The sequence below is a fragment of the Gossypium hirsutum genome, chromosome A10, assembly GCF_007990345.1.
Source record: "Gossypium hirsutum isolate 1008001.06 chromosome A10, Gossypium_hirsutum_v2.1, whole genome shotgun sequence".
Taxonomy (NCBI): domain Eukaryota; kingdom Viridiplantae; phylum Streptophyta; class Magnoliopsida; order Malvales; family Malvaceae; genus Gossypium; species Gossypium hirsutum.
The window spans coordinates 16913168-16927833 of record NC_053433.1 but is presented as its reverse complement, the minus strand read 5'-3'; the positions used below and the strand labels follow the sequence as shown (position 1 = coordinate 16927833).

General features: G+C 31.2%; 2 protein-coding genes and 4 non-coding genes across 7 annotated transcripts; 1 reads left to right on the top strand and 5 right to left on the bottom strand.

The window, feature by feature from the left end:
• The first annotated feature begins 5906 nt into the window (after positions 1 to 5906).
• On the top strand, positions 5907 to 6731 carry LOC121207943 (uncharacterized). The gene has a single exon (XM_041078493.1). It carries the CDS (start codon positions 5907 to 5909, stop codon positions 6729 to 6731), a length of 825 nt encoding a protein of 274 aa, XP_040934427.1.
• A 3383-nt stretch (positions 6732 to 10114) lies between these two features.
• LOC107897512 (protein CURVATURE THYLAKOID 1D, chloroplastic) lies at positions 10115 to 13270 on the bottom strand. Of its 2 annotated transcripts, XM_016822996.2 has the most exons (6): positions 13020 to 13202; positions 12643 to 12881; positions 11135 to 11239; positions 10971 to 11042; positions 10793 to 10884; positions 10115 to 10479 (listed from the first exon to the last, which is right to left on the bottom strand). In XM_016822996.2, the coding sequence occupies exons 1-5, from the start codon at positions 13144 to 13146 to the stop codon at positions 10813 to 10815; spliced, it is 615 nt and encodes a 204-aa protein (XP_016678485.1). In that variant the 5' UTR covers positions 13147 to 13202; the 3' UTR covers positions 10115 to 10479; positions 10793 to 10812. The 2 variants fall into 2 exon arrangements, with proteins under 2 accessions (XP_016678485.1, XP_016678484.1); XM_016822995.2 differs by lacking the exon at positions 10115 to 10479 and having other exon boundaries at positions 10640 to 10884; positions 13020 to 13270.
• LOC121208829 (small nucleolar RNA snoR128) lies at positions 11569 to 11650 on the bottom strand. Its single transcript, XR_005903953.1, has one exon. It is a non-coding gene; the product is annotated as a small nucleolar RNA snoR128 (small nucleolar RNA).
• LOC121208827 (small nucleolar RNA snoR128) lies at positions 11743 to 11824 on the bottom strand. The gene has a single exon (XR_005903951.1). It is a non-coding gene; the product is annotated as a small nucleolar RNA snoR128 (small nucleolar RNA).
• Positions 11918 to 11999, bottom strand: LOC121208828 (small nucleolar RNA snoR128). Its single transcript, XR_005903952.1, has one exon. It is a non-coding gene; the product is annotated as a small nucleolar RNA snoR128 (small nucleolar RNA).
• On the bottom strand, positions 12187 to 12283 carry LOC121208826 (small nucleolar RNA snoR128). Its single transcript, XR_005903950.1, has one exon. It is a non-coding gene; the product is annotated as a small nucleolar RNA snoR128 (small nucleolar RNA).
• Positions 13271 to 14666: the final 1396 nt, after the last annotated feature.

The window sequence follows — 14666 nt, the reverse complement described above, 5'->3', positions numbered from 1 at the left end:
AGCTTACAATCCAAACAATCCACATAGCAAGAGAATTATAATATGTCTCCCCCTAAGAGGTAGAATCATGCTTGATCACACACTCCCCCTATCAATATATTTGTTCATCACAAAATCAATTAAGTATGTACCAAGGTCATAAATAAACAACAATATATCAACAATATCTTTTAAAAAAACAGCATCATCTCTCCATTTGACAAAGTGAAATGTAGCAACCATAACCACTGAGAACAAAAGATTTCATTTGTTGCTACCATTTTCTCTCACTTTTTGGCACAGATGCCAAAAGTGCAACCATAAGAAATCGTCCATAAGTTTAAAAAAAGTAGACAAGATCACCAAATTAGCATTCATTACTCCCTTTTACTATATTCATCCCCTATCAACTTTCGTCATATTGTTTATGTAACAACCTAATTTTAATTGGCGTTGGAAAATATGATTTTGAAACTAAATTCTGTAAACCAAGTTAATGAAATTATGAATAGAAGAATTTACGTGTTTAATTTAAAAATATATTAGGGGACAATCAAGTAATTAAATTGAAAAATCGTTACAAGTGCAATCGCTATTAAATTTTAATGTAGGAAATGCTTGAGGGTTTAATAAGCAATTAAACTACAGACCTTAGAGTTATTAAACCATTTATGATCCATGTCATTATTTAAGTGATAAGTGTGTCAACATTCTCCACTAACTTAAATGAGACCAAACCATTGTCTTTAGTTTAATTAATAATTAATTAAGTTAAAGTTAAGATTAATTAGATACTAATTACACTTATATATACATAAAATTAGTGGGAGAGAGAAAGAAACTTCATATTTATGTTTTTTTCCTCTCCAAATCGTAGCAAAAATTGAAGAAAAGAGAAGGCTCCCATTTTCATTTCGATCCTAAATTATGAGGGTCAAAATGTTCCTTTTTATTTGAATTTTGTGAATTTATAATCATCCAAACCTACATGTCTTATCCATGTGTTAGAATTTCAAATTATTAAGTTTCCATTAATAGGTTTTTGATGAACTTAAGCTTGAAATTGATGAATGTTTAATTGTTATATAAGCATAGATTTTGTTAAGATTATATTGAAAATTAGTGAAATTAGCTTAAGATTTAAATGTTTAGTTATATAGTTAATTTTTAATATCATTGATTAAATTGAATAAATTGAAAGTTGTTAAAATTTTATTCTATTGATAAAAGTATTAGACCCCTAATTAATAAATATAAAATCATATTTTGGTTAATGTTAAATATAGAAAGACATGAGCATTTCAGATGTAGGAACTAAATGAATAAAATACAAATTATGTTAAATTGTTATGTTTCATGTATATTTGTGAAACTAATATTATTTATATTATCAAATTTATCATAGGTAGCTAAAGACGACATCGAATCGTCTCAAGATAAAGGAAAGGTAAAAGTCATAGACAAATAGCCTATTTTAGTTTGTGCTTTCATGATTTATTTTTTAAATACATAGCTTGATAAGTGTTAAATTGGTTAAGTTAATGGTTGTATACTTGTCTCATAACAGATGAGTAAATTTATACTATGATCAAATTATGAAATGTGATGAAAGTATAAACTAGTACATATGATGAGTATTGATATGTAAATGATTTGATTATGACATAAAATTGATATACAATGACTTGTGACATGAAAAATATATATTCTTTGAAACAATTAATACCTTATTAGCAGTCTTGGATTAACTTGGGTATAGTTGGCATGTCATAGGATTAGTGTACTAAATTTTACTTTGGTTTGTATTGATGAGGCATGGAGCGCACATTATACTTCGGACTTACTAATAAGGTGCTATGTACCAATGATGCACTAAGTGCTAGTTATATTTGTGTGATGATTGGATTTTTTGTGTATCCATATTGAGCCCATGTCCAGTTAGTAAGGGTCATAAAAATATGAAAATTGATAAATGATATTGAATAATGATGTTGAATTTTGTATGTGAATATTATAGCATAGACAATAGCATGTGAAAGATCACACAATACAGTAATTATGAGCCTTAAGGGCCGAAATGGTTATAAAACGAATCAATGGATTCAAGTATGAAACGAGAAAGTGAAAATGTTCATATGATATGCCTTATTTATATGTAATTGAGATGACATTATAGATGTACCCAAATGTTGATATATCATATGAAAGTAAGCATGAAAGCATTATATTAGAAGGATGAGACAAGAAATGTAAACATGATTTATGTTCTAATTGAATTTCATATTAAATGTATAAGTTTATTTTGGTTATAATTGATTATTATTTTGAAACATGCTAGCACCATTGCGCCCTATTACTCAATGTACGATTTTGTTTGTTTTGAGCGCAAGTCTTGAACGAGAGCTTTAGTAAATAAACCAAATGTTTAAGGCTCGTCAGCTTAAAGTGAATTCATTCGGGTTGAAGGAAATAAGAGTTTTACTAAACTTGAAAATTTAGAAAAATTTTCATAAAATTATTTATCCAAGTTTAGATCTATTAAAAGACTTTAAGTACATTTTAAAACCATTTTGAAAATGTTTAGGGTATTCAAAAGTGTCCAGGACCAAATTCAAGCCTTGGAGGGCCCTCGTTGCACTAAACTGTGCAATGACCCAAAAGGTATAGGTGATGTGGTAAGTAGGGCCTTAGCTACCGATAGCCTAGTCCCTGTACTATTTCTGTGGAATTCTGTCAATTGGGGTGCAAGATCTCTGAGGCTAGGTACTGAGGTACCCATACCCCTAGGATAAAAAATTACCCCAAAACTCTCATTTTTTCAGCCCCAAACTTCATTATATCCAAAACCAAGCTCTAGTAACTTAAAAATCACATTTAAATAGTCGAAAAAACTTTCCAAAATACCTCCAAACTAGATTTTTGTAAAACATATTTGAAAAGTGGTTAAAAGTCGACATCATTGTTCATGAAACATAGTCAAAATGGGGAAAATCATGTCAAAACATTCAAGATGTTTATTAGCATATTAAAGTTATATAAAACCATTCTATATCCAGACTAAAGCATAGCAAACCAAAACTTGCATGCATACACCCAAAATAAATTTAGCATGTGCCTCGAGGCCAATTAAAATAAGCAAAATAGTTGTAGTTAATATCACCATTACAACTTAAAGTAATATAAAATAGTCATATACGCATCCTTAAATGAATTCTTTAGTACATGTCGCTAGATAAAAAAATGTAAATATAAATATTCCATACTCTTCAATGACAACAATAGTGTATGCTTGCAATCCTCGAGAAGCACCGAGCCTTGATTTGGAAGACATATGCGCAAACACAACAGAGCGTTAAACATAAAGCTTAGTAAGATAATATGGATAAAACCTTAAGTACGTACCTTCAAAATTAGGATTCTCGTCATATACAAGATTATTCAACACATTTAGAAGCTATATGAATGGCATCTACATATCAATCTAGGAAAAACCAAGAGTAGTTTAGTACCATCAGAACTCATAAATTTTTTGTATTGAAAGACTGTAAACATAAGTTTTCATCAAGTCATAATCAAGTTACTTTCAAGAATCATAGCTAGTTAAGTTTGTTATATGATTATAATAAAAATAATCCAACCCAGAATCTAACTCAAAATCTGACCTAGGGTCCGACCATTATTTATAATAAGATTCTAGGGACATCTCAAAAGGGGGGATCGACTTCCTCTTCTCTACTGTTGGACCAAAATCTCCTTCATCACTAGGTCCGTTGATCCAATATATCAACAAACTTCATCCTTTAATGTGCCTAGAAAATAAAGATAGGATACTTGGGATGAATTATCCAGGATTATGAAACAAAAGAGCTGCAGTGCAAGGGTCTGAAGCCTAAATCAAGATCACACGATAGTGCCAAGAATAGAAGCACCAAAGTGCAAGTAATAGGAGCACCGAAGCCCAAAACAATAATTTCTTGTACATTGCATAAACTATCTTCTTTTCTTTTTGTAGACCCCCAATTTCAAAGTTGATTTAAAATACGTTTGATACGTATGTTTCTAGTTTCAAGTTTAAAATTTTACTAATTATTTTTTATTTTATGGCTAATTATTGTAATACATATATAATGAATAAGCTTTTTTTTCTCATGTTATTACACTAGTAGTCAAACCAAACATAAGTACTGTATATGTAAAGCTTTTTCCTCATGTTATTAAAGTACTTAGAAGAGTAGGTATAGTACCTAATGGCAACGAGATTGTGAAACTCTTCTTCCATGCTTTAAACCATATAATTGTCCAAATCTAATCTTTTTGGCAAAGTAAATACTTTGGGACACAACAAAACTCAATAGTCTTTTTCCTAAGGCTTGCATTAAACCTCGAGTTGAGCCTAATGGACATACTGTAATTAACCCCAACCATCAGCTTGATTTTAACAACTATTGACTTCAAAATAAATGGTATAGAGTGGTCTACGAATTACAACAAAAAATACATTCTTTGAAGCTACCTTTAGTTAGAGTCTTAGAGGTAAGCTGAAGAGATTATATACATTTAGTTACAGCAAATTAAGGATTAGCAACATAGAGGGAGAGGGACGAGGTTGGAGGATTTTTATTTTTTTAATATTAATATAAATTTTGAATTTCTTATTATATTTTTTTGAAAATATTTATGTATTTTTTTATTTTTTTTGTTTTTTTAGAATTAGGATCAAATTGAGAACAATTGTAAATTTTGAGGGCTAACTTTTTAAAATTATGACTATATCGATATAATATGTAAAAGTTGAGGACTAAATTTATTATTATACAAATTCTTTTAATTGTCACATTAACTTACCGTTTGTAATTTTAACGAGAGTAACCAAAATAATTAAATTATATAATATAAGTACTTAAATTACAAATTTTATAACTAAAATAAAAAAAAATTCATAGTTTAATAACTAGTTTATCCTACTAAAAACAACTTATAAATTTCCATAATTTAAAAACAAAGCATATTAAAAAGCCCGCCCATATTTTTCAATAAAAGTAATTCGTTTATGACACCTATGTTTCCTGTTTTGTTTCAATTCCTTACCATATCTTTCCTATTTTGTTTCAATACCTTACCATATATGTATATTAAATTTATTTATTTTAAAATTTTATATTTTATATATTTTTTAGAATTATTAATTTTTAGCATATTGATTTATTTAGCCTTCAAACTTTACAAAAAAATTTATTTTAGCCTTCCATTTAATTTTTCATCTCTTTTAATCATTGAACCTACATTATTTGTCAAATCACTCAAAATGAATGAAAAAATTAATCTCTATTAATTTTACCGACAGTGACATCGACATGAAAATTATTATGCCTTAATTTTTCACATTAGTTTCCATGTCATTATTTTTTTTTGTCAATTCTAACCACGAAATTTAATGAACATTCAGAGTTTCAATGGAAAATCTAATTTCCAAGATTTAATTCATGGATAGTATTCGTTTAAATATTTATTAATCTAATATAAATTATATTACTAAATTTTCATATCAAATAACATGTAATTATTTTTTTACGTAAATTGTAAACTTAATAAAATTAGATACAAAAATTAATTTCGAAGATTTAATTGATGGATAATGTTGGATTAAAACTACAAGAGCGATTTTTGTTAATTATTTTTTAATTATTTTACAATGAATAAATTAGAATAAAAATTATATATAATCTTTTTTCCCTAAAATTTCCTTTAAAACCCCGTACCAACTGTCGTCTCTCTTAAGTCATTAAAGTCCTCTAACATATCCCGCCGCCTAAGTATCCTTTGAAGATTTCTAGGATATATATCTACTCTCTACCTTGCTTGATTTACAGCGGCAAAGCACCACTAAGCAGCCCCTATTTGAAACCCTGCTAGTGTGGTAAAACCCCATGGATACCAACTTCTCTTTTACTCAAGAAGGTACGAACTTTGGTTTCAATCCACCACAACACCATAACCAAAGCTCCCAAAAAAATATTGCGAGCGATCAAAGAAAGGAAACCCCTTTTTTCAACATTGGTTGCGATGGAAATGGATTCAAAGCTGATTGCTTGAAGCAAGAAAAAGGTGCAGCAAATGAGACAAAGAGTGAAGACCACAAGAGTACGTTTTGGACGGTTTGTCCATACTGTTATCACATGTACGAATACGAAAAGAAGTATGAAGATTGCTGCTTGGTTTGTCAGACTTGTAGAAAGGGGTTTCATGGACTGGCGGTGGCAGCGCCACCGGAACATGTACTGATGAACGGGGAAGTCAGAGAATATTATTGGGGCTATGGGTTTTTTCCATTAGGTTATTCTGGGGATGTTTTCTTGCGTGACAAGAAACAGGTTGGGGAGGGAGATAATGGGAAAAAGCCCGTTGTTGTGGAAATCTCTGATGATAGCGACGATGAGAAGAAGGGAATGGATGTGAAAGATGTGGGTGGTAACGTGAAAGCTGAAAGTTTGAGCAATGGTGAAGGAAAGGTTGTAACGAAGAGAGTGAAATCCGTGCTAAAGAAACCAAAGAAAGTGATGGGGAGAGGGGTAAAGGTGGAAATAGGGAAGATGAAGGTTGTGGAAAGGAATGAAGTTGCAGATACCGATTGTGGAAGTGGAGGAACAAGGCTTGGAAATGATAAGAATGGTGGTTCTGATGAATATGATGATGATGAGCTTTATGAGATAAGGTTTTATGGAGATGATGATGATGAATGGTTTGATGGATAACTGCAGATCCTAATCAATGGGGGAAGGGTATAGATAGTTTCTTTGGGTGCTGATTAAAGGATTCATGTCTTACCTATCTGCTGCTAAATTAAAAATAGAGTAAGGTTATACTAGTCTAGAAAGAGATTGCTTAGTAAACAGATTTCACAGCAAAACAGCTTCTTCTTTTTCTGTGGAATGTGTTTTTTAATCTTATGGTTGAAGAACATATGGTATGGTTGTTGAAATGACAATGCTTGTTTTTGTATGGTACCAGTAATGGGAACTTTGTTATGGTTGTTGGTTATGTGCTTGAATCTCAGGTTTAACTATTTGTTCTTGAAGGAATTGATTTATCATTTCTTGTATTGGATGTTAGAAGGAAGGAATTGATATATATATCTGTTTGCAGTTTTTGTATTTCATGTTTGATTATCTGTTTGTATTAGTTGTATTGCATGTTAGAAGGGACTTGGTTGAGAATTTTATTGATAGTATTTCTCAACTTTTGCAATTCCAGTTTTCTAATAAGTTTAGCATCTACTGAGGATAGAGTAAGTTTAGCATCTAGGGGATGAATATGCGGTCTCCTAGTCTGGTTGCCTCTCATTCTATAGATTAAGTAAATTAATCATTTTGTTAAAAATTTATTTATAAATTATTTTTTATATTTCAGCATAAAATACTTGTGACACGTCGGTTATTCTATTAACGGTTTGTTTTTAACTATAGAAATGATTAATTTATTTTTTAAATAAATAAAAAATATTGTTGTAAGCTAATTTTAACCTATTTACATTAAAACCCAATTTAGCCTTACCTAACCCACCAAAATTTAACCCAAAACCTAAAATCTTAACTATCCAAAGCCCAATTTACATCAAAACCCCAATGGCCCAAACCCTAAGCCCAAATCAAAATAAAAAAACCTAGCCCACAACCTAAACTTTTCTCAACTAAATCCTAGCCTTTGTCACCACCAACTCCACTAGCCACACTTGCTCCACCACCACTTGTACCTACAAATGAAGACATAAACAATAAAAATATTTTGTAAATGGCTATATAAGCCTTCTCATATTTTGTATTAGGAGGGGAAGAAGTTTTGGGGAAGAAGTTTTGGGGAAGAAAGTTATTGTAAAGGATTTTTGAGAGGTTTTTTTAGAGTAATCAAGGAGAAGAATTATTGTAAAGGCTAGATTTTGGAGAGAATAGTTTTTTTGGAGATTATTCAAAGATCAAAGCAAAAGAGGTTTCTTCGTCTATTCTCGTTTTAAGTTCTTTGTTTGCTTATCATTTTTTCTTTCAATCTTATTTTGTTTCTTTTATCCGAAAGTAAAAATAAAAGGAGGAAGCTTATCCATTTTTACCGAAAAAGTTTTTTTTGAGGTCCGGCTGCCGTGTACGGTGGCGCCGATGGCGGCCGGCGGCGGTCCGGTGACCGGACGGTGGCCGGCCTTGTGGCCGGAAATCACCCACTCTCTCCCTCTCTCTTTTTTTTTGTTATTATTATATTTCTTAATATTATATTATATATATATTCTTTTAATATATTAGGTATATTCTAAATTCTATATTACGTATATATATTATACTATTTTATGTATATATCTTTAATACTATATTATTTATATATATATATTTACATGTTATCTTATGTATATATTTTAATTATATTATGTATGTATTTTTTTACACTATATTATGTACATATTTTTAATATTATCACGTATTTATTTTTTTATATATGTACATATTTATGTAGTATTATTAATAGTATTATTTTTAAACATCATTGTTATTTCTAATATATATATATTATGTACACCTTTTTATTTCTATTTTTTTTTCAATATTAATTATTATTATTCTAATATTTTGATATTTTAATATTTTATATTATTCACATCACTATTAGCATTTTTTACAATAATATTCTTAGATTTTTTTTACTATCATTTTAGAAACTTTTTACATTTTAATTTTAAGAATAAGGCAATGTACCGATTTTAACATTAAGTCATTGATTTCATCGCTATGTTGGGTGAAGTTAGTCGGCTCGTGTTAAAAAAGGGATATTCTTCTAAAAAACCAAAAACTTACAACTTCTCATTTCCTTCAATCGGATCACACTTAAATGTCAAATTGAATTCGTATTTTTGAAAATCAAGACAACACGTGCTTAATAAGATACCAATTTTGGACGTCGCGAGGGTGCTAATACCTTCCTCGCGCGTAACCGACTCCCGAACCCAACGTTACTCTGGCTTTTGACGTAGACCTAAATTCGGCCTTTATTTTTGTGCAAGAATAAGTTTTCTTTTTCTAAAAAAGGATGATTTATTAGGTGTCCGGTCACACCTAGAAAAAAGATCAGTGGCGACTCCCTTTTTTAATAAAACCGAAAGTCGATTTTTAAATTTTCAAATAATCGCCTCAATTAGCGACCGAAAGAGAAATTTTTACGTCGCTACAAATACAATCTAATTTCTAGTATAAAGACTTAAAGTTACATTTACTATTTTTTTAGGTGAAGGTTGATGGGGACTTTAATATGAAGTGCTAGAGTCTCCTCGCATCACTCCTAGGAATAAGGAAACTGTATATATTAGGAATAACATGTAGTGCTGGGGTATCCTCGCAACACTGTATGTGTTAGGATTATGGTATGACAAAATCTTGAAGCATTTGCAAATATCAAAAAAGATAAAACCCTTTTGAGGTGCGAGTGTATTTGAGTTTCAGGCATTAACTCAACATGAATGTTCATGTCTGTCAGGAGAAGGTTGTCAACTGAATAGTAATGAAGCTTTTTAATACAAGTCCTAATATCTTTTGATTTCAGGTTTGTCATGTTGATCTCTAGTTTTCATTTCTTTTGAGGAAGGTTCAGCCCCAGCCCCGGTCAGCTTTATCAACTATTTTGATTTCACTTAAATTTCGATTTTTTGTATTTAATAGATAGCTGAGGGCCATGGGCCACACGATGCTTGGTCTTAAAATTGTAATTGTCTGATTTTGAAACCTCATTACCATTTGTGTTTGATTAAATTGAGTAAACATATTTTGATTTAATTAAGTTGATAATTCCTATTTTATAATTCTAATTCAATTTAAATTTTTTTAAATAAATTCGAGTAAAATAAAATTCAAGTCAAATTAAAAATTAAATATATCAAATTAAAATATTATTATAATATAATTAATTTCATATCAAAACATATAAAATTGAAATTATATATTTGAAAACTTTTTCAATTTAAATTTAACTAACTTATTTAGATACAAAAATTATTTTTTAAAATTTTTTAAAACTTTTTTTATATAATCTTTAGAACTTCTTTTAAAAAATTTATAAAGTTATTCAAACTTAACTTCAAACCTAAATTACTTGCTCGAATTAGTTAAAGAAAAATTTGATTTACTCAAATTCATTTTTTTTTAGATCCCTAACATGTCTGATACTAATTTGCTAGACTGCCACCACCAGAAAAGTTTACAGTTTAGACTTAGACAAGGACATCACATCAATAGGGTTAGACCAGCCTCCTTGCTCACTGCTACCATTCCTATGAACCGTAAACCCTATGTTGATGGTAGTCGCTGAAAAACCGCAAGAGAGTCCCCATCCCTCTCCAGCCATGATTGAAAAAAGAAGCAGCAGTATCCGATGAAATCCAACATTCAGCTCCCACCACTAATATTCTTCACTCCGGCAAGAGTCCCTTGTTATTTGCTTTCGTAAATGCTGAAAATGGGACGACTCTCCCTGATGAATCAGCAGGTGAGGAATCCATTATATTGAATGAATTTTAAAATATTTGTATTTTCATATCTTTGTCTCATCATTATATAAGATATTACACACACAAGCATATAACAACCAATGCCAGTGAACACAGTACATACATACTTGCAGGATATGCATAGAAGAACAAACCAACAAAATCTTTTATCTTTTATGCTTGTAACTAGTTTTTGTTATTGACATATCTTTGTACTCTTTTAAGTTCCTAAATATGAACTAGAGAAAATATCCAACTCTGCAATTCGTCCTTTTTCATGTGTCAAGCAAAACTCACTGGAATCAAATCCTCCTATATTAATCGTCCTCTGAGCCAAGGACCTGCTGCTTAAGTTCTTTGATTTTAGCACCCAACTCCTCTCTGCTTTTCTGTGAAATGCATGTAAATAAGGAATTAGTACTTGCTCTAAGGCAGTGATTATCAAGAACCTCCACTGTTAAAAGCCGGCAGTTACCTTGAAAAACAGATATCGAGAACTAAACCAGACTGTGTAGCCAAGACCCACAACTTCCATCAATTTAGGGAACTGAATGTTACGATTAGAATCGTCAATCAAAAGGAATACAAAATGTTTTATTCAACGTCCAAAGAAACTCGGAATTCAGATTTAGCACGCACCAATGGAATTGAATCAATAGCACCAACAAGAGATGAGGCTAGCCACAATGCAAACAAGGCACCAGTTCCATATAATATGACTGAATATCCATCTCCAGAGTCAAGCTGCAAGTAATTAGCAATCGAATCATCAGAATCGATCGAAAACCAATAGAAATGATAAGTACTGTAGAAGATGCAAACTATAAATCCTAAATTCTCAAAGTACTATGAATTGTATGGAGCAACTCTACAACACTCTGTATCAAATCATTCTCTTCTTACACCAACCATAGAAACCAGGACAAAGAGATAAACAAGCAAGAGAAATCATCAGCCAAAACCACAAGGAAAGAGATCAAGAAGAACTAAAAAGTTGGACAGACTATAGATATTACAAGACAGCTAAACCAAAGTAATAAATCAAGAAAGAAACTGAATTTGAACAAATTTTGTTGCTCATGTAACCGCTCAGATCGACATGGTTGTCAATGTTTCATTAAATTTTCATAAATTCTAATATAATCATCACAGCAACAAAATCACAGATTCACATACAATAAAATGTATCATAAGACAACTAAAGAGCGTAATAAATCAACAAGGAAACTGAATTTGAACAAATTTTGTTGCTCAGGTAACCGCTCAGATCGACATAGTTGTCGATGTTTCATAAATTTTTCATAAATTCTAATATAATCATCACAGCAACAAAACTGCATATTCACATACAATAAGATTAATTGTAAGACGATTAAAACAATGTGATAAATCTACAAAGAGATAGAATTTGAACAAATTTTGTTGCTCAGGTAACCGCTCAGATCGACATAGTTGCCGATGATTCACAAAATTTTCATAAATTTTAATATAATCATCACAGCAACAAATATGCAAATTCATCATAGTAGTTTAATACATAATGAACAAAATCTAAGAGCAAAGAATATTAAAAGGGAGGTTCTAACCTTCTCAATCAAAGGCTAGGATGAAACACCAACCATATGAATATATATAAAATAAACCCTAAAATGGAGAGAGAGAAAAGAAGCAATAAAAATAAAGTCCCTAGGTTGCTCAGTTAACCGCTCAGGATCGACATAATGGTCGAAAGTTTCATCAAGCATTCAACAAATACCTTCCACTGATTCCAAAACTTCATCATTGCAACCCAATTTGATAACAAGCATAAATATCCAGCAAAAGTTCATTTGAGTAACATAAATAATCAAGTAAAAGAACCTAGAATGTTTCTCCTCCTTTTTTTTTTTGGCAATTCATTCTAATCCCAGAAACACATTTTCCAAAAAAAATTGAACAATTAATTGATCCAATTTGGACATTTTAACAACAAATTCGATATACAATCAAACAAAAAGTAAATGCTCTGTCCCTATAGGCATCATCTCAGCGAAACCCAAGAAATCAACCATCATTTGCCTTATTTATATTAAAAATCAACTTTTGTCCTATGAGAAGCTCCAATGATGCATGTATAAACAGTGTAAATAATTAAGCAGAGGGCAAACCTTGATATTAAGTTTCTCCAAAAACTCGAACATCTGCGAGTCCTCATCGGCAGCTGACTCTACTTTAGATTCTTCAAGTGGCAGCTTTTCATTGAAGACATTATTATTCCCAACCGCCGGAACTTCTTCCACTGTCACCACGCGGTCACGATCTTCACCGAAATATCGGTTTGGCCCGGTGGAGGAGGCTTCTTCCGAAGTTGTCGCTTTAGGCAACAGATTACTAAAACGCAAAACCCCTACAAGCAAACAAACAAAAAGATCATTCAACTCTTCTAATATGAAGTGTTATTACTTAAAAAGACTGAGACTAAAAATAATAGTAAAAAAAGACAATGAAATAAAAAAGAGGGGCTAGGATTTAGGGGAATTCGTACGGGAACGGAGGTGGCGGACGGTGGAGACAGAAAGCTGCGGAGGGGGGAGACGGTGAGCTGAGGCGAAGAAGCGGATGGGTGGAAGAGTGGAAATGGAATGGGTTAGGCTGGTAGTGAGCGGCTCCATGCTTTTTGAGTGAAGAGGTAAATGACCGTCTTAGAACTGGCTGTGTGTATTTAATAAGGGCGTCTTCTCTAGGGTTCTTTTTTTTTTTTCTTTTGGCTTAATGCAAAAATTACCCCCTAAACTATACCCATTTTCACAGATAGGTACTTAAACTTTCTTTTATCAATTTGGGTACTCAAATTATTGTGCCGTTGCCCATTTAACCCCAGACCTAAACACCGTTAGTCCAAAAAGTTCAGTCCAATCAGAAGCTGCCGCGTCACCATTTTTAATTTTTACATAAAATTTAAAAACTGGAAAAAAATAAAAAATTATTTTTAATTAAATTTATTACAATAATTTTTTTTTTGAACTATTAACTCTTCCCCAAATCCATCTTCTTCCCCGTAACCTTTCCCATTTGTTTGCTTTCAGTAATCAAAACCAATCTTCTTCTTTTTTTTAGATTTCATCATCTTAATCTTCCATTATCTTCTTCAGAAGCAAAATTTTATTGGGATTTTAGTTTGTTTTCAGGCCGAAATCACTTTGTTTTTATTTTGAATCGATTTGGCAACCCTAGAAACCCTAAAAGGCCGAATCCGATTTGAAAGATGAAACGCCAAACAAAACAATACTGTCAACTTGTTTTTATATTTGTTAAAACATCAGCTGTTCGTACTTGGCTTTGGGTTCTTCAACAGATTGGAAAAGCTTGATTATTTCTTGGAGCTTAGGGGGGAGTTCTTCTATAGGCTGGAGTTGGGCGGAGCTAGATGAAGATGATTGAAGTGGAGGTGGGGATTTAGTAGGGATATTTTGGGAAATTTTAGAGGGTTTAGAAGGGGAAAGGAATATGATGCCATTTTGAAAACAACTAAACCCTAATTGAATCGTTGGGAAAAAGAGATGCATTTGGTAGATGAACACAGATTGGACTAAATTTTTTGGACCAACGGCGTTAAGGTGGGGTTACATGGGTACTGAGTACCCAAATAGATTAAAAAAAAGTTTAAGTACGAATTTGAGAAAACGGGTATAATTTAAGGGGTAATTTTTTAATTAAGCCTTTTTTTCTGTATATGGCTGTAAACCACCGATCGAATTTGAACCAGTTATCATTATCAGGATAATGATAATATAATGGGTAACCTAATTTTATGCATGTTTGTTTCGCCAAAAATAATTTATGAAGAATATTTTTTATATTTTCATGTGTTCATTTAATAGGAAATAATTGGTAAAAAGATTTTTCTAGTCCCTTTCAATTTTGAAATTGAGCAAATTAGTCTTTCTTAAAAAAAGATTGGAGCAATTTAATTATTGTCAATTTTTTAAAATGAACATCTAAGGACAATTAATCGAAAGTTAATGTCTTCCGTTAATTGTACATAATTTTGATTGGTATACTAATGAATATAGCATTTAATACTTTTTTTTATTTTGGCATTAATTCTAAAAATTTCAACAAATTGAACCTCAACATTTACACATTAACACAAATGTTGCTAGATAAATTTGTTAAATTAGGACCAAATTGA